Genomic DNA, 18,411 nt, shown 5'->3' with positions numbered 1-18,411 from the left:
GTCCACAAACACACTCTGACTTCACACACAAAGTAAATCCACTCCTTCAGTACAGAATCCACCTCAGTCTCCATCACACCATCCTGAGTTGAAACAGGATGTGTGTATGATGGAAACAGGAGGATCTCCAGCGAGCAGCCGCGTGGTGCCGGAGCGAGAGGAGCCTCATGTTGACAGACAGCGGATGTTTGCGGTGTGAGAACATGATCCAGGATAAGTCCCACGCCAGCGTTTCAGCGGCGCTCATGCTTCAGGAGGCCAACGCAGGATTCTGTTGCTCACGGCAGCTTCAGTCTCAAAAACCTGCACCACATCTGCGGGACACGTCCCTGAGCAGACGGAGTTCACGCCATTAAAATGAAGACAGTCTGACTCCCGACAGGAAAGCGTCGCTGTCGCTGCCTCAGTGGTTTGTGGATTAGCAACAGCTCAATCAAACAGGAGTAAAAAGAAGAAGCGCTGATGAACCTCAACTCTTCCTCCACAGCCCAGCACTGATGGGAGGAGGACAGGATGGACACGAGGAGGTTACTTGTTGGTGGCGCCCCCTTCAGGCCTCATGCTGAAAGGCTCCAGGCGCTCGTTGTCGGGCAGCATGTTGTTGAGACGCTCCATCAGTGGCAGCGTCTGGTCGATGCCCATCTGGATGCGTCTCAGGATCATGGACATCTCGTTGACTTTCTGGATCTGCTCGGCGTACTTGGCGTAGCGTTTCTGGCGCTCCTGCATGATGCTGAACAACGTCTCCACCGACAGATCCATCTGGGAAGAGACGAGTGGGTGCGGTACTGGTTTTACTGGAACAAGTTTGAATTTACAGTTTCCTGACAGATGGGGCGTCCTGGTGAATGTCGGGGCCGTACCTCTCTGATCCTCTTCACCAGGGCGTTCTGGTCGAAGGCCACGGCCTCGGCGCACTGATGGAGGTGGTCCTGGTAACGGAGGCAGAGCTGCAGGACCTGGGAGGCGTCCAGCCGCTCCAGACACACACTGCTGGGTGACGTCTGGCCGCTCAGAACACCTGTGGCGAGGACAGAGCAGGAGACCCCCATGGACACGTTGGAACAGATTCCCACCAGACAACAGACAGACGTGCTAACAATCTGATCAGTGTTGCACAGGAGCAGACACAACTACCCCTCCTGCTATTTCACGTGTGTGGCGACAGGAAACGCAGCTCATTCTCCATTTTCTCATCAAGCAGTAACGAGTTAGCGATATTAGCTTCACTGCACAGAATTTGAAATTGGACTTCTGGGGATTGAAATGAGATGAAACTCCTGAAATCTTCCCATAGTGGAAATTAAAATAGGAGTCACGACAGATCTGCTCATTGATCTCTCCCAAACATCTGAGTTAACAGAGCTGCTTTGAAGAGAGGGAAATCACTGCCAAACATTATTGAAAAGAGCAGAGATGGAAAATTACGGGCAGGTATTGTCTGACACGGGTGTCAGGTTTGTTTTCTGACACCGGTCACATCCCGTCTTCAAATGCTCTTTGATTCATGACTGACGCATGGTGGGGTTGATTCTGGAGTTTCCCCCAGGCTGCTACCTTTCAACAGCGGCTGAAATGTGGGGATTTCCTGAAGCTTTATGACGTCGGGGTCGCTGTGGATATTTCGCATGGACTGGGTTCCCTGGGCTACGACCACAATGTCGTCCATCTTGGCCTTCTGCTTGGATTGAGATGGAACCACTGCAAAGACAGCAGGAAAAATGGATCAATTCATCCAGTTTACACTAAAACCAGTTTACACTGAATCCAGTTTACAATAAATCTGGTTCACACTAGAGAGAGTCGAGAGAGTAGAACTTTATTGATCTCCTAAGAAGGTACAGTCAGGGAAATTAACTCCTCCGTCGCGCTACACACGGAGAAGTACTACTACTACTACTACACACGTAGAAGTACTACTGCTACTACTACACACGTAGAAGTACTACTGCTACTACTACACACGTAGAAGTACTACTGCTACTACTACACACGTAGAAGTACTACTGCTACTACTACACACGGAGAAGTACTACTGCTACTACTACACACGGAGAAGTACTACTGCTACTACTACACACGGAGAAGTACTACTGCTACTACTACACACGGAGAAGTACTACTGCTACTACTACACACGGAGAAGTACTACTGCTACTACTACACACGGAGAAGTACTACTGCTACTACTACACACGGAGAAGTACTACTGCTACTACTACACACGGAGAAGTACTACTGCTACTACTACACACGGAGAAGTACTACTGCTACTACTACACACGGAGAAGTACTACTGCTACTACTACACACGGAGAAGTACCACTGCTACTACTACACACGGAGAAGTACCACTGCTACTACACACGGAGAAGTACCACTGCTACTACTACACACGGAGAAGTACTACTACTACTACACACGGAGAAGTACTACTACTACTACACACGGAGAAGTACTACTACTACTACACACGGAGAAGTACTACTACTACTACACACGGAGAAGTACTACTACTACTACACACGGAGAAGTACTACTACTACTACACACGGAGAAGTACTACTACTACTACACACGGAGAAGTACTGCTACTACTACACACGGAGAAGTACTACTACTACTACACACGGAGAAGTACTACTACTACTACACACGGAGAAGTACTACTACTACTACACACGGAGAAGTAATACTACTACTACACACGGAGAAGTAGTACTACTACTACACACGGAGAAGTACTACTACTACTACACACGGAGAAGTACTACTACTACTACACACGGAGAAGTACTACTACTACTACACACGGAGAAGTAGTACTACTACTACACACGGAGAAGTAGTACTACTACTACACACGGAGAAGTAGTACTACTACTACACACGGAGAAGTAGTACTACTACTACACACGGAGAAGTACTACTACTACTACACACGGAGAAGTACTACTACTACACACGGAGAAGTACTACTACTACTACACACGGAGAAGTAGTACTACTACTACACACGGAGAAGTACTACTACTACACACGGAGAAGTACTACTACTACACACGGAGAAGTACTACTACTACACACGGAGAAGTACTACTACTACTACACACGGAGAAGTACTACTACTACTACACACGGAGAAGTACTACTACTACTACACACGGAGAAGTAGTACTACTACTACACACGGAGAAGTACTACTACTACTACACACGGAGAAGTACTACTACTACTACACACGGAGAAGTAGTACTACTACTACACACGGAGAAGTACTACTACTACTACACACGGAGAAGTACTACTACTACTACACACGGAGAAGTACCACTACTACTGAAGAGCTTCAGCTGTTGTAAACAGATAACATGAAGTGATTCTCTCCACAACACGGGACGGAACTGACATCCCGCCCTGTGCTCATTAAAACCGTGAGACTGACGTCATAGCCCGTCTGTGTCACGTCATGCTAATGCTACATTAGCTGCTAACAGCCACTCACCAGAGGAGCCGCAGTCCGGGTGTTTGTGTTCCGCGTCTCCGCTCTGCTCCGCCCCCATGCTGCTAGCTAACAAGCTAACTAGTTAGGCTAACCAGCTAACTAACAGGCTAACTACCCAGCAGCTCGAGCCTATCCACACACCAGAACCACTGACGTCACTACTGTCAGGTGACCCGCCCGCGAGCCCTCAGTCACCCGTTGAACGCCCACTGGGACGTGAACACGAGCTAAACACTACCACCTAGCCGGTTAGCCGTGAGCCAAAGGTTCATGCTAAACCCTCACGAGCCAAAAGGCGAGCACGCGCCTCTTTGAAGCTTAGTCCCGCGAGCTAACCTGTCATTGGAGGAGAAAGGAGGCGGAGGAAACCTGTGGACATTAGTGTTAGATGCTGGAGAAACGACCGCGTCTCGACTCGAGCTCGCGGCTTTTCACTTCCGTAAATACCAACACCGGACGTGACGGAGGAGGAGCCCCCCCAGCGCTGAGGCCAGCAGCTAGCACTCTGCCGCTGCTTTCGTGTCTCACTACCGCCACCTGCTGGAGAGACTCGCCTATTGCAACCCGCCACGGCTTCTTGTCTGCTTCCCCCCAGCGGTAAACACTAAACGTCCCCCCCAGCAGTAGAATAAACACTAACCCCCCCCCCCCAGCAGTAGAATAAACACTAAAGACCCCCCCCCCCGGCGGCAGAATATACACTAACCCCCCCCCCCCAGCAGTAGAATAAACACTGAACAACCCGCATTAATTAACTGTCTTAATTTCCCTTTGGGGATCAGACCAGTATTTGAAATAAACAAATAAAATTCAATATGAGGACTGGATGTTTTCTGTTGGTGGGTCAGGGGTTAGCGCTGGGGTTAGGGTGTTGTTGATGTTAGTCCCGTGGTTTCTCAGCTGAAACATGGATTACAGTCGTAGGGTTAAGGTTAGAGGTCAGGGCTTAGCGCTGGGGTTAGGGTGTTGTTGATGTTAGCCCCGTGGTTTCTCAGCTGAAACATGGGTTGCAGGCGTAGGAATGGACAGACAGATGAAACATGTTCCGGTGCTGAAGGAAAGACACACGTGTAACAGAACACCAGAGTCTGGTTTAATGAACCATAACAAACAGGTTAGGAATGTTAATCTACCTATTTAAAGTAGATAAAGAACAAAACCAAACAGTTTCTAATCGGTAACCATGAACACCTGAAAGCCTTTTATCCAGGAAACTACCAACGAGAATTGCATTTATCATGTTAACATGTTGCAGGAACGTCATGTGTAACATGTGTGAAGTCACTCCAGGCTGTCCATCCGTCACGCCTCTGTCTCACTGTCTTCAGTCAGGGGGTAGGGGCGCAGGTCCAGCGTCAGGACACGGCTGAACATGAAGTCACCAAACTGGAGGGAGAGGAGCGTCAGGACCTTCTGACATCTACAGCTTTACACACAGAACAGCTAGCTTACGCCTGAAAAGACGCCCAGCAGAGCCTCGGACTTGGAGAAGAACTCCTCCTTCTGCGAGATGACGATGATCTGCATGTTCTCCCTGGACTCCTCCCTGATGTAAGTCGTGACCTGGAAACAAGTTTTCAACAAATAAACAGAAATAAAACACACGAACGTCAGCAACACACACAGTAAACCAAAGAAATCACACCGTCTGTCATCACGTCCTCTCAGCCTATCAGGTGACAAACTCAAATACTGACATCACCAGCTGACAGGTCGATAGAGCTGGACTGTTAGAACAGAGATGGAGGGACCGCCAGGGGCCCATCTGGAGGGTTTGAGGAACAAAGACGAGTCCTGAGAAGATTCTCTACGACTCATCAGTGTTTGTTCTCCAGTCAGACGCTCCACATCCATCCAGTTGGAGCAGCCGTGGAGCCGAGGCTCTGGTCCACTGATGTTTCACTACTCTAGTGAACAGGAGACCTCACCTTGCCGATGTTTGTGTTGTCCAGGGCTGCATCCACCTCGTCCAGAATAAGGAAGGGCGCGGGGCAGAAGCTGAGGGGCGACAGCAGCACCAAACAGGTGATCACACATTACCTGATTCCTCCTGATCCAGGTGTAAGGCGTGTTACCTGTGGACGGCGAACACCAGGGCCAGGGCGGCGATGGCCTTCTCTCCTCCTGACAGGTTGTCCATGGACAGGTAGCGCTTCCCCGGCGCCACACAGTTGTAGTTGATGCCGCTGAGGTAGGGCTCGTCTGGATCCTCTGCTGTCAGGATGGCCTGAGGCGCACACAGCTGTCAGCACGCGGCACACACACGGCGCACACACACAGGTGGGCGTGGCTACCTGGGCACTGTTGTTTCTGCAGATCCGTTTATAGATCTGATCGATGGTGACAGAAACGTGATCGAAGCACTTGCTGAAGCGGTGTAAACGACTGGATTTGATTCGCTCAAACTCCTGACTGCACTTCCTGGTGGCTCTGCTGCTGGTGTCGAAGGCTGAATGGAGACAAACAGGAAGTGGACACACGTCAGTCTGTCTGTCTGACTCCACTCAGGATGAACGGCGTTAGGATGTGAAGCTCCAGAGCCCAGACACCTTCCATCACTCCCTGAAGGTTGTCCTTCACCTCCCTCATCTTCTCCAGAGCCTTCAGGTTGGGGGCGCTGGTGCGCTGTAGCACCGCCTCCATGGACGCCAGTGACTCCTTCAGCTTCTCTACGTGGGCCTCCACCTCCTCCTCTGACGGCAGACTCTGCAGCCCAGATGAACACCAACGTAAATGATCCCACCTTAGAGCATCTGGAGCAGCGAGGAGGCATCAGGGCTCACCCCCAGCTCTGCCTCCAGGCCAGAGTAGTCGATGACTAACTGAGCCTCCCTCTCGTACACGTCTGCCGTGGCTGAGGTGCTCTCAGACTGCGTGTCCTGCTGCACACCAGAGTGAGACGGACGCCAAAGGTAATTAAAGATGCTTCATCTGGAGTCACAACATCCAAGTCTTCATCACGCTGGACCCCAGCGCGTCTCCTGGTCCTACCTGCACCTCACTGATGTCGCTGAGGACCCCTGACAGGAATGTGACGGGCAGACCCTGGATCTTGCAGGCCAGCAGCATGTTGTGTTTGGCCAAACGCTTCTGCTCCAGGGACGACTCAGCGCTCATCAGCTCCCGATGAAGCTTCTCCAGCTCCCTGAGAGGAGAAGATGTCCAGGTGGAAATGGGTCTCACTGACACACGAGCAGTAACCAGCAGGAGAGCAGCTGGACCTCCAGCACTGATGGTGGTCACCTGTTGATCTCCTGGACACTCTGGGTTCTCTGGTCCAGCTCGTCTCTGGCAGTAGACACTTGGCTCTTCTTGGACAGCAGCTGGTTCCTCAGCTCCAGCAGTTTGTTCTGACCGTCCTCCAGCGCCGCCAGCAGCCGCTCCTCATCCTGACGTTGAACAAAAGTCATTAGGAAACACTTCTACAGACGGTGGAGGTGGTGAAGAACCCAGAGTGACGACCTTCCTCTGGTCAGTCATCAGTTTGTCCTTCTGGTCGATGGTTTCTGTGATCACACGGAGCTTCTTCTGCTGCTGCTCCAGACGGGTCTGTTTGTACTCCAGCTGTGTGTTCAGCTGAGTGAGCTGCCGCTCAAAGTCCAGCCTGACAGGAGAAAAGAAGAGAAGACACCCATCTCGTTATCAGAAACATTTTGTCACATCACACAACTCTGAAGTAAAGATCAGAATTAAATCTGTTCTGAGACTGAACTCGTAAGATAAATATTAATAAAGTATGAAAAGAAAAGCAAATGTCAGAACACACAACCTACGTCTATACTCCACCAACAACAACCACATCCGGTCTCACTGACGTATCCATCCGCCAACATGTGGTAAAGAACGAGATCCAGTCTCACTGATGTTGTATCCATCCAGCAGCTGGCGGTGGTTCCTGTATCTCCACTGGTACTTGGAGCCACTGGTATCTGGAGGCTGGGCTGCCCTCTGACCCTGACCTCTAACGATCAGGGGACTGCTAGACCCTGACCTCTAACGATCAGGGGACTGGTAGACCTTGACCTCTAACGATAAGGGGACTGGTAGACCTTGACCTCTAAAAATCAGGGGACTGGTAGACCCTGACCTCTAACGATGACCCTGTTGGAGTTCTTGAGTTCCTGCGATGAGGGTTACGTACCTCTTCTTGTCGAGCTCCGTCTGCTGCTTCAGGTGCTCCTGCTCATATTCTCTGATGCTGTCCACGCCAATCTCAGTGCAAAAGTCAGAAAACACCTCGTCCTCCATCTGAACACACACAACATCCATTTGTTACCTACACTCTACAGTTAAAGTACAGTTTTGTTCTTGTTCCTGCAGTTTGTTTAAATGATCTAATTGGCTGTTGGGTGTAGATCTGACCAATGAGCATCTGTCTCATCAACCTGGAGATGACTGACAGAACTCCCTGCAGTGCTACCTGTTCAAGCTGCTCTCTGATCTTCCTCATCTCTGCATGCTTCAGGTCCAAAGCGTCCCGGTCCAGCCGGATCTGAACGTCCAGGTTTGCTAATTCACTCATCATACGTGAAATCCCCTGAAGACGAGACCGACGCAGTGAAACTTTATCCTCCTTATCAAAATAAAACACTTGATGGTTTGACTTGTGAAAGGACCCACCGCCTGGCACTGAGGAATACTGCTCTTCTGAAGGGTCTCCAGGTCAGCTCTGGAGTATTTGAGGCGGGTGTTTGTGCCCTGAATGTGAGACATGACCTGTTTCAGGTCGGACTCCTTCCTCCTCAGCCTCATCAAGTCCTGTCAGGTTCAACATAGAGACTCTTAAAAGGAATTGTTAAAGCTGTCCAGAAATAAACCACACATACAGTTGTGTTCAAAATAATAGCAGTCCAACATGAATAACCTGTTTTTGGTAGAAATTATATTACTGCATGGCAAATAATTTACCAGTTGTTATAGTAGGGTCATAGAAAACCAACAGAGCCAACATTCATGATGTGTATGGACCCGAGTCTGTGTCATTGAATAATGAATTGAAGGGGCGTGTTCAAAAAAATATCAGTGTGGAGTTCAGTTAGTGAAGTCATTCAATCTGTGAAAGAACAGGTGTCAACCAGGTGGCCCTGATTTCAGGATGAACCAGCACATGTTGCTCATGCATTTCTCTCTGAAAACCTGAGAAAAATGGGTCGTTCCAGAAATTGTTCAAAAAGAAAAACGTACTTTGATTAAAATGTTGATTAACGAAGGGAAAACATATAAAGAAGTGCAGAAAATGATGGTCTGCTTGGCTAAAATGATCTCCAATGCTTTAAAATGGAAGCAAAACCAGAGAGACGTGGAAGAAAACGGAAGACTACCATTGGAATGGATGGAAGAAGAGCCAGAATGGTGAAAACTCAGCCAATGATCAGCTCCAGGATGATCACAGACAGTCTGAAGTTGCCTGTGAGGACTGTGACAATTAGAAGACGCCTGTGTGAAGCTAATCCATCAGCAAGAAGCCCCCGCAAAGTCCCACTGTTAAACCCCCGCAAAGTCCCACTGTTAAGAAAAAGACGTGTGATGAAGAGGATACAATTTGCCAAAGAACACATTGGCTGGCCAAAAGAGAAATGGAGAAACATTTTGTGGACGGATGAGAGTAAGATTGTTCTCTTTGGGTCTAAGGGCCGCAGACAGTTTGTCAGATGACCCCCCAACATTGAATTCAAGCCACAGTACACTCTGAAGACAGTGAAGCATGGTGGTGCAAGCATCATTTGGGGATGTTTCTCTTACTATGGTGTCGGGACTATTTACCAGGGATCATGGATCAGTTTGGATACATCAAAATACTTGAAGAGGTCATGTTGCCCTATGCTGAAGAGGAAATGCCCTTGAAATGGGTGTTTCAACAAGACAACGACCCCAAACACACCAGTAAGCCAGCAGCTTCTTGGTTCCAGACCAACAAAATTAAAGTCATGGAGTGGCCAGCCCGATCCCCGGACCTTAATCTGATAGAAAACTTGTGGGGTGACATTAAAAATACTGTTTCTGAGGCAAAACTAAGAAATGCAGAATTATGAAACATTGTCAAATCACCCTGGGCTGGAATACCTGTTCACATGCCAGAAGTTGGTCGACTCCATGCAACACAGATGTGAAGCAGTTCTCAGAAACAGTGGCTATACAACTAAATATTAGTTTAGTGATTCATAGGAATGCTGAATCCTGGGTATTTTTCAGTTTATACAGTAAATATTTGAGTTTGTAAAGTTAAATGCAGACACTGCTATTTTTTTGAACAGCCCAATGTTCATTTTTCTTCATTTTCTGTAAAGTAATTAAAGAATTTTTTTTTTCTTCATGTTTCGATTTAGAATATAATGTACAGTGTTCCCAATGCATGGAAATAAAAACCATTATAAGGATTTTGGGCTTTACTCACTTTTTTAAACAGACTGCTATTATTTTGAACACAACTGTATAAGACAATACATCAAGTCTGTCAGCAGCAGACCTGTGTGCACGAGGCAGAGAACACGCCAGTCTTTAGAGCACCGACTTACACGCAGCTCTGTGGTCAGCTGGTCTTTGCGTTCCCTCAGGCGTGTTAACTCTTTGTCGTCCCAGCAGCGAGCTTTGGAGCGCAGGTCGCCGGAGCCTCCAGAGATCACGCCTGACTTAGCGAACAGCGTCCCGTCCAGAGACACGGTCTACAGAGAACACACTGGTCACATCTCAGCGCTGGGGGGTGAGTACTCCATGTATTCCAGACACCGAAGGTGTTTTTAGAAAGAAACAGGAAGTCTCGACGTGTACCTGAGTACCAGGTTTACCTTTCTGCGATCCTGCCCTTTAAAGGCGGTGCGTCTGGCCTCTTCGATGGTTTCACACACTAAGGTGTTGCCACAGACAAACTGCACCACTTTCCTCAGCTGTGCGCTCATGGTTGTGCTAACCTGGATAACATCCACCACCATCTTTGCACCGTGCACGTCCCTGAGCCGCTCGTTCAGAGGGACCACCTGGACACAGAGCAATGACGTCACCTCGGACTGAACCCCATCCTCCACAGACGTCAGGACCGGTCTGAACGTACGTCCAGGAAGTCGATTGGGAGGAAGGTCTCAGGTTCAGCTCGCTCCTCCTTCATGAAAGAAATGCAGTCTCGGGCAACTTTCTGCGTTGCCACGACGATGCTGTTCATGTAGCGGCCGAACACCTTGATGACAGCCAGCTGGTACTTCTTATGGACGGGGCTGCACAAGTCAGAAAGGCGACCGTACTGGAACAGACGAAAACAACACGTATGAAAACAAATTCCTGAACGACGTTCCCAAAGGATCCTGGGAGTTTTTCAGCGCTCCATCTCGTACCACGGAGTCTGGGAAGAGTCTGCAGAGCTTCACCATGAGCTCTTTGCGCTGCAGCTGCCGTCTGCTCTCCTGGGTGTCCAGACTGGCGTTGCCCAGCGCCTCCAACACCTGCCCCAGCTCCTGCTTCACCTCCTCACCGCGCCTGCGGCTGTGATCCAGATCAGCGCTGAGACGCTCCTGCTGCTGGCAGTGGTCTGCCAGGGCTGAGCTGAAACACATTCATTATCAGGTCGGCTTCAGTGACGATAAACACCAGTCCAGTCAGCGCTTCACGGACAGTCAGGGCAGAAACATCCATTAGTATAAAGTACTGTCACACATCCGTGGGGGGAACACACTCTGTTAGTATGAAGTACTGTCACACATCCGTGGGGGGAACACACTCTGTTAGTATGAAGTACTGTCACACATCCGTGGGGGCAACACTGGGCTTGCGCTAGCCATTCGCCAAGTCGCCACAGGCGAAGTAAATTCCAGATTGGCTACAAGATTTTTAGCTTGAACAGTGGTGTTCTTATTTTTAGGGGAAAAAAGGCTAAAATGTACAACTTTTCTGGACTCGCGAAAATCCCCTAGCGATAAACTTTTTCTCTCGCTAGTGCTGCTATTTCCGTCGGCGCATTTCCGTCTGCGCCACATTTTCAAACACCTTATACTTGTACACTCTGCGTCTTCTCCTCTTCCGACACCGTTTCAAAACCAAAATGCGTCTTTCTGTTTTCCACCGCTTCGCTGGACCAACAACGAAATGTCGGAAGCCAGCAGCCCCCACTGACAGACCCGATGCTCCAGCGGCCAGACCCACAGCAGTAGGGGTGGGCGGATCGATCCAAATATCGACATTATCGATACTAAGCAAGTACTTGAATCGGATCGATACTTCGCTCCTCCACCAATTTCCTCAAAGCGCCGCTTCTCTGTGCAAATAGCGCATCACCCCCGTCTCTTTCTCGCCCAGTGCCCCCTGCTACCCGTGTAATTTTTATTACCCCAAACATGCGTCTCTCATAATCTCTAACTTATTGTGAACCATGTACATTAAAGTGTTAAACAAACTTTAATTCCTGAAATAATATTACGTTACATCGCAGCTTTTTTTGGTTTGACTCTCTTGACTTTTGTTCTGAACCAGTTGTTGTAGTAGAAGTATTTTATTTTTTATACTGTTAAAGCTTGCATTGTAGTTATTTAATAAAAAATGAAACATTTTTATTGCCTAAAATCTTGGTGCTGTTTATCACAATTATAATAAACTAACTCAAGGGGAGGGGGGGCAATTATTCAATGATCTTGACATTTCCAAGCAAAAAGTATCGGTATCCTATCCTGGGCTTGCGCTAGCCATTCGACACTTCGCCATAGGCGAAGTAAATTCCAGATTGGCTACAAGGTCTTTAGACTGTGTAGCCACAGTGGCGTTCTTATTTTTACAGAAAAAAGGCTGAAACTTTAGCTATTTCCTTTAGCAAGTTGTGCTAGCGCCGCTACTTCCGCTAGCAAGCGCCGCTTCTTCCGCTAGCGAACGGCGCTAGCGCCGCTATTTCCGCATGCTAATGGAATTTAGCCGAAGCATGGCGCTCCGGGGCACGACCTCCTCTCGTCCAATGAAAAAAAATAAAAAAAATTTCCAAACTGAACCCGTGAATTGGTGTAAGACAAGGAGAGGACCATCGATCAAAAGAATCCAGTGTTTCTAGTAGAGTTTGTGTTAAAGTCCTCATTAATAAACAAATGGTGAATGCTGAGAGGGGGGGGGGGGTGGAGACAGACCGATCAGAAGGTCAATGAAAGATATTATCAATACTTGTTTGTAGTCTTAGACTTTTGTTCCCTCTGACCAGCAGGAATAACCAGCGATGATGTAAATGTGTTTTCACCTCGCTTGATGTTTTATGTCTTTTTAAATTGAAATGAAAAATCATGTTATTGAATTAAAAAAACTAAACTCTGTCATACCAATGGTGTTGGTGGTGGTCAAAGTTCAAATGTCTCCTAGTCTCAGTAAACTACCAGTAAACACTGAGTAATATTTAGTCTGACTGTATCTTCAGAGTGAATGAAGTTTTCAATGGTTGAATCTCACATTCATTCCTGCATAAAGTAGGACAGAAATAAAGAGAGTTCAGCTTCAGCTGTTGGCTTTAGTGGATTTTTGGAGGTAAACTAAACAGAAGATTTTGCCCTCAGAATGCAGGAAAACAACCCCATTTTCTAAAACATTTCCCGGGGGAAGCCCCCTGTACCCCCCCCTGTGGGGGGTAACCCCCCTACCCCCTCACGACAAGATTTGGTCATCAGCGCGCTGCGCCACTGTCTTGGACGCAGAGTGTGGCTTTTTGTGTCTTACTCAATTCATTTACACTGAGACACAGTGGTTAGTCACACTAGCTCCTGGTGCAAGACCAGGAACACAATCTGTTAGTATAAAATACTGACACACATCCGAGGGGGGAACACACTCCGTTAGTATAAAGTACTTCCACACATCCAAGGGGGGAACATACTTGCACTTCTTGATGTACTCCTGGATCTTCTCTGCCCGGCTGGAGAGGTCCTCCATCTGACTCTGACTGTTCTTGATGGCAGCCTGGAACAGATCACGCTCAGAGTGACAAACAAATTCAATCACTTTTCACAAGTTTTTACAATAAATCTTTATCACATGACAGGATTGTGTGGGTCATAATGAAAACAAACCAACACACCAGTAGAAATCCATCACTGTTTTCACACGCCCTAAACTAAAATACGTTTGCATGTTGATGTTTGGGTTATCAGTTTCTTAGATAAACTATAAGAACTTAGCAATGACTGACACCCAATGCATTATGAAAGAAGGAACTCTTCTCTACTCCATATTCTTATGCAAAATGTGACCCTGCTCAGCAGCAAAGGGCAGCCTGACACATGAGCCCCCGTCTGGTGAATATAATGAAGCATTTCACCATTTGAAGGGTCAGATGTTAACTCAGGACTAAAAAAAGCCTAAACTAAGATTAATGAGGGTGAATGTTTGAAATTCAAACGGCTGCAGAATTAAAACAAAGACTGTCAGGACAACTTTTCTTTATCTTAGAAGACAAAGTGCTGCAGCAGACACTGTGTTTCTGTTGCCCCGGAGACACACAGAACCGGCTTACAACAGCAGGGTGAATAAGTCAAGCTCACCTCCACTTCCTTCTTCCTGCGCTGGTCCAGGGCCAGCTGCTCCTGGTCCGCCCTCACCCCCCAGTGCAGCTGGTCGGCCTGCTGGCTGAGGACCGCCCCCTGCTGGTGAGCCAGCCTCTTCAGCTCCTTGTAGAGAGTCAGCTGTAAAAACAGGGGGCATCTGTAGCTGGTGGGTGTTAAGTACCTTGAGTCATGTGATACGCTCATTAACCCTTTTAGCACTGACCTATTTTGGCCGTTTTTTGGTACTTTTGATATTTGTCTCTATATACCACATTAAAATGATTTAACATACCCATGCTTGGTATGTTTATCTTCAGCACAACCTCAGCTATATGAAGATAGTTTTTATTTCCATATAACTTACTATATTGACATATTGGAGCAAAATACACACACACAATCAAATCCGGAAATGGAAAAATATTATGTAATTGCACATAAAAACCAAAAACATGCTGATCAAATTCATTTTGAACTCTAAAAAGGTTGTCATAGGCTTCTAACATAATTTTATAGTTTGTGTTATTTGTGCCACTCTTGAAGGAGTTTTTTTGGGCCCAAATAGACACAGTCAAATTCGAAAGTGGAACAAATTGTATTTTATTGTACATAAAAACCCCAAAAAATGCTCATTGAATTTGATTTTGAACTCAAAAAAGGTTGCCATAGACTTCTAACATTACTATACAGTATGTAGTTTCTGTCACTTGTGCCACTCTACAAAGGAGTGCTTCAAAGTAAGAATGCGCATGCGTCAAGCGTAAATCGTGCGCGTAACGGCGTGCGTTATTGTGACGTTTACGTCACGTAACAAGATGCACCAATCATGGTACGTCTTTGCGTCACATGACAAGCATGTACGAATCGCAAAACATGTTTACATCACGTGAATCACTTGTATAATGGCGACTACATGGAGAGAAACACGGCGTCGGCCGCCTGTGGATAAGGAGCGCTTTGAAGCGCTTTCCTTTGTTCTTATGTAAATTATCAGATCTCCGGTTTTCCGGGGTCAATCGGCTCCAAATAAAAACCGGAAGAAAGTTTCACATCTATACTGTCACGGAAACATGACCACAGCAACCCACATGACAGACTTCATTAGTTAAGAAGGGTTTAAAAACACATGCGCTCAGATCACGGCGCCGTGATTGTCGGGCTTTAAGGGTTAATAACAAATGTATTTGTGGAGTTTAATTCATGGGTTTGAGGTACAATTGTTACATGAACTCATGACATGTTGGTATGCATGATGAGCAGGTATTACACACAGGAAGTGTAAATGTGGAGTGTGTAGAGTGTGACTGGTTGATCCAGTCTCTGCTGACAGGCCAGCGTAGCATTCGTACGGGAACACAAAAGAACACCTGGATCGTAACGGACGCAAAACTTCTGACAATTAAACACTCTGACCACTCTCACCTGATCTTCTCCTAACTGGATGTCCCTCCTCCAGGACCCCCCTTTCTCCTGGGTCTGCTTCTCATACTTCCTCCACAGGACCTCCAGCTCACAAACTTCCTGCCGTCCCTCCTCCAGCTCCTGCTCTTCATCAGCCATCAGCTTCTGAGTCCTCGTCAGGGTATCACGGGCTTCCTCGGCCTTCTTCATGTGATGGGAGGTGTTCACCTTGGCCTTGATGTACTGGGACCGACTCTGGGACAGGATGTTCTCCTGGGCGCTGCGTGACAGTGGTATCTAATGGTCACGTTGGCCAGGTCCCACATGCTGAGACAAACACTAAGTGTACGCACCAGACTTCCTTCTCCTTGACCTGCTGCTCTCTGACGAGGCGACCGTGTTCCTTCCTGCAGGTTTTCACCGTCTGCTCGCCGTTCACCAGCTCGCCCTTCTTGGCCGCTGCAGCCTGCTGCTTCCCCGTCAGGCGGCTGCTGAGGATGATGATGTCCTGCTCGTTACGGTAAAGCTCAGCCAGGCTCAGCTGCAGGCGGGTTTGGTTCAGGTCCTCAACCAGCGTTTGGTAATTCTGGGCCTGGAAAGGTGACGGACGTGAGGAGCAGTCGGTCAGAGGACAGGAAGTTACATAAAACTGAGGGTGCTACAGGGGAACACACACACAACCCGAAGGTGACCTCTATTAACACACACACACAATCTGAAGGTGACGTCCATGAACAGACACGACCTGAAGGTGATGTCCATGAACACACACACGATCTGAAGGTCCCTCCATTACTGACAGACCATAACCAGGACGAAGGGCAGCACAGAAAGGAAGTCAAATTAACAGTGCAGACATTCAAAGTGTTCACTCTATAAGTCAGGATTTGGTCTCAGGTGTGACAGGAGGGCAGTTGTGCATGGAAATAACATTTCTTGAAGATGTTAAGTATGCATTATGTTCGTCTGTTTGAGCCTCAACAGTATGACTGCATGACTCTTGGTTTTCACCACCTGTCGTGGTTAGGGTTAGGTTAACTCCAGTTAGGTTTAGGTTAACGCCATCTGAAATTAGGTTAGGTTAACTCCATATGAAGGTTAACTCGGATTAGGTTTAGGTTAACTCCATCTGAAGTTAGGTTATGATAACTCCATCTGAAGGTTAACTCCAGTTAGGTTGGTTAACTCCGTCTGAAGTGACCTCACCTCTATTTGATCCTGGGCCACCTGCTTCTTCTCAGCGATGGCAGATTTCTTCTTGTTGAACAGAAAGCGTGTGTCCTCTTCGGCCTGCAGCAGGGCCTTCTTCTTCTCATCGTACTCAGCAGAGAATTCTCTGGATTGGCTGATGCACTCAAACATCTTGGTCCTCTCTTTGGGGTCCTTTAGGGCTATGGACTCTACTGCCCCCTGGAGGGCAGATGAGGGACAGAGTAGTTTACAACCATCATGGATCTCGTCAGCGTTAGAGTCCCTCCATACATGGAGATAAAGGATGTTATTTACTTCACAAGGATCATAACAACAGGAAAGGACCAATCACGTTATTTGAATTGTTTTTTCTCCACCATGTACTGTAAGATGTGCCGTTCTGTGTATCTACATGTCGTGTGTTCTATATTATCATTTATTCATTCAGAGCTGGAGCCTTTCTCAGCTGGTTTAGGGCATGAGGCGGGGGAAACTCTGGGCGTGACGCCGGTGCACCACGCAGCTGTTCTTTATTATCACCTGATAATACCAAGAGCACCACAGAATGAAAATCCTACTAGATTATTATATGTTTACAGACATGTAATCTCACGTCACCAACCCAAACCCACAGCAGGTCACCTGACATCCACACGTTCATTCACTTACCTGAAACACCAGACAGTTCTGAGCTTTGGTCACGATGCCGATCTTCTCCAGCTCCAGCAGGTACCTGCTTCCAGGGATCTGCAGACCGTTGATGTGATATTCAGAGGAGTCACCTGAAACATTCACGACAATGACGTCATGGTCACAGCTGTGTGTCAGCGCCCGTTAACGTCGGCAGCCACGTGTTGTAATGTGATTACAGCACCGTTACCGGCTCCAGGTGAGACCTAACGGTGATTCCATCAGGAGCAGCGTTAACGTCACGAGGTTTGATCATTACACTAACGTCAGAATGACGTCACAGAGCCGGGCACGTCTCACCGATGACGCTCCGACAGAAGACGGTCTCCCGGTCCCGGTCGTCGCTGTACACCAGGGCCACGCTGGCCCGGTCGGACACCGGCCGGCCCATGTGGGCCCCGTGGATCAGGTCCCGGAGGTGCCGGACCCGCAGGCGGGCCGCCCGCTCCCCCGCGGCGAAGCTCAGCGCGTCCATGATGTTCGATTTACCTGTGAACGGAAAACGCCCCGTTCTTACCGGAATACAAAGGAATGACGAGCTGGTCGAGCAGGACTGTGGTCCCAATGACTGATCCTTAACACGACCCACCTGACCCCAATGTTTAAAGAAAAGGGAATATATTGATTATTGTGTTTTATCCGGGACGTCTTTACAGATTACATCCTGACAATCCTAGTTTATTATTAATTATGGAATGTTAAAGTAGTTTAGCATTGACTTAGCTAGCGAGCTGAAGTCATGCTAACCCATGCTAACGAGGAGCTATCCGTTAGCTCGTTGAATTTAGATTAGGCTAGCTAAATAAATAAAAAAGATGAATTCATCCTGAAACGGATGTTTTTAAAAGCTAATAATAAATCCGCCATGCTAACGTGAAGCTAACACGGAGCTAACGCTAGGACCGGGGCTGGCGGACTTACCGGAGCCGTTCGTCCCGATCACACAGTTAAACCGGAGGAAGGGACCGATGACGTGTTTCCCTTTCCATGACTTGAAGTTATCGATATTAATTTGTTTCAAGTATCCCATTTGATCGGTTTCTGATCGCCAGCCGAGCTGCTGATGTCTCCGCCCACCGGACGGTCCAGAGGCGGGAAACAGACCAGGAGCCCCGCGTGACCTCGGGT

At 48.0% G+C, this 18,411-nt stretch overlaps 2 protein-coding genes across 5 annotated transcripts; both read right to left on the bottom strand.

Moving 5' to 3' along the window:
- Window positions 1–522: 522 nt before the first annotated feature.
- Window positions 523–4,026, bottom strand: borcs5 (BLOC-1 related complex subunit 5). 3 transcript variants are annotated; one of them, XM_068312275.1, is made up of 4 exons: window positions 3,842–4,026; window positions 1,558–1,701; window positions 864–1,021; window positions 523–762 (listed from the first exon to the last, which is right to left on the bottom strand). In XM_068312275.1, the coding sequence occupies exons 1-4, from the start codon at window positions 3,882–3,884 to the stop codon at window positions 529–531; spliced, it is 579 nt and encodes a 192-aa protein (XP_068168376.1). In that variant the 5' UTR covers window positions 3,885–4,026; the 3' UTR covers window positions 523–528. The 3 variants fall into 3 exon arrangements, with proteins under 3 accessions (XP_068168376.1, XP_068168375.1, XP_068168377.1); XM_068312274.1 differs by lacking the exon at window positions 3,842–4,026 and adding an exon at window positions 3,506–3,835; XM_068312276.1 differs by lacking the exon at window positions 3,842–4,026 and adding an exon at window positions 3,332–3,404.
- Window positions 4,027–4,571: 545 nt separating this feature from the next.
- On the bottom strand, window positions 4,572–18,313 carry smc1b (structural maintenance of chromosomes 1B). 2 transcript variants are annotated; one of them, XM_068313071.1, is made up of 25 exons: window positions 18,205–18,313; window positions 17,584–17,772; window positions 17,263–17,375; window positions 16,609–16,812; window positions 15,756–15,994; window positions 15,424–15,682; window positions 13,999–14,139; window positions 13,335–13,417; window positions 10,831–11,038; window positions 10,554–10,739; window positions 10,291–10,479; window positions 10,021–10,167; window positions 8,126–8,263; window positions 7,926–8,042; window positions 7,647–7,753; window positions 6,968–7,109; window positions 6,749–6,894; window positions 6,497–6,650; window positions 6,289–6,387; window positions 6,055–6,211; window positions 5,800–5,954; window positions 5,581–5,732; window positions 5,434–5,503; window positions 4,958–5,068; window positions 4,572–4,891 (listed from the first exon to the last, which is right to left on the bottom strand). In XM_068313071.1, the coding sequence occupies exons 1-25, from the start codon at window positions 18,311–18,313 to the stop codon at window positions 4,808–4,810; spliced, it is 3,699 nt and encodes a 1,232-aa protein (XP_068169172.1). In that variant the 3' UTR covers window positions 4,572–4,807. The 2 variants fall into 2 exon arrangements, with proteins under 2 accessions (XP_068169172.1, XP_068169173.1); XM_068313072.1 differs by having other exon boundaries at window positions 10,864–11,038.
- Between the last annotated feature and the right edge of the window lie 98 nt (window positions 18,314–18,411).

This window comes from Antennarius striatus, chromosome 4 (genome assembly GCF_040054535.1).
Source record: "Antennarius striatus isolate MH-2024 chromosome 4, ASM4005453v1, whole genome shotgun sequence".
Taxonomy (NCBI): domain Eukaryota; kingdom Metazoa; phylum Chordata; class Actinopteri; order Lophiiformes; family Antennariidae; genus Antennarius; species Antennarius striatus.
This window is presented reverse-complemented; position numbering and strand designations above follow the sequence as displayed.

What these genes read in the sequence shown, in the direction of transcription:
- borcs5 (XM_068312274.1), bottom strand. Translation starts at nt 3,563, where the DNA reads ATGGGGGCGGAGCAGAGCGGAGACGCGGAACACAAACACCCGGACTGC. An exon ending in CCCGGACTGCGGCTCCTCTG is followed by an intron (nt 1,702 to 3,505) that starts GTGAGTGGCTGT and finishes CTGTCTTTGCAG; the next exon opens with TGGTTCCATCTCAATCCAAG. An exon ending in TGGTGAAGAGGATCAGAGAG is followed by an intron (nt 763 to 863) that starts GTACGGCCCCGA and finishes GTCTCTTCCCAG; the next exon opens with ATGGATCTGTCGGTGGAGAC.
- smc1b (XM_068313071.1), bottom strand. Translation starts at nt 18,313, where the DNA reads ATGGGATACTTGAAACAAATTAATATCGATAACTTCAAGTCATGGAAA. An exon ending in TGATGACTGACCAGAGGAAG is followed by an intron (nt 6,895 to 6,967) that starts GTCGTCACTCTG and finishes GTTCAACGTCAG; the next exon opens with GATGAGGAGCGGCTGCTGGC. An exon ending in GCCTGGAGGCAGAGCTGGGG is followed by an intron (nt 6,212 to 6,288) that starts GTGAGCCCTGAT and finishes TCTGGGCTGCAG; the next exon opens with AGTCTGCCGTCAGAGGAGGA.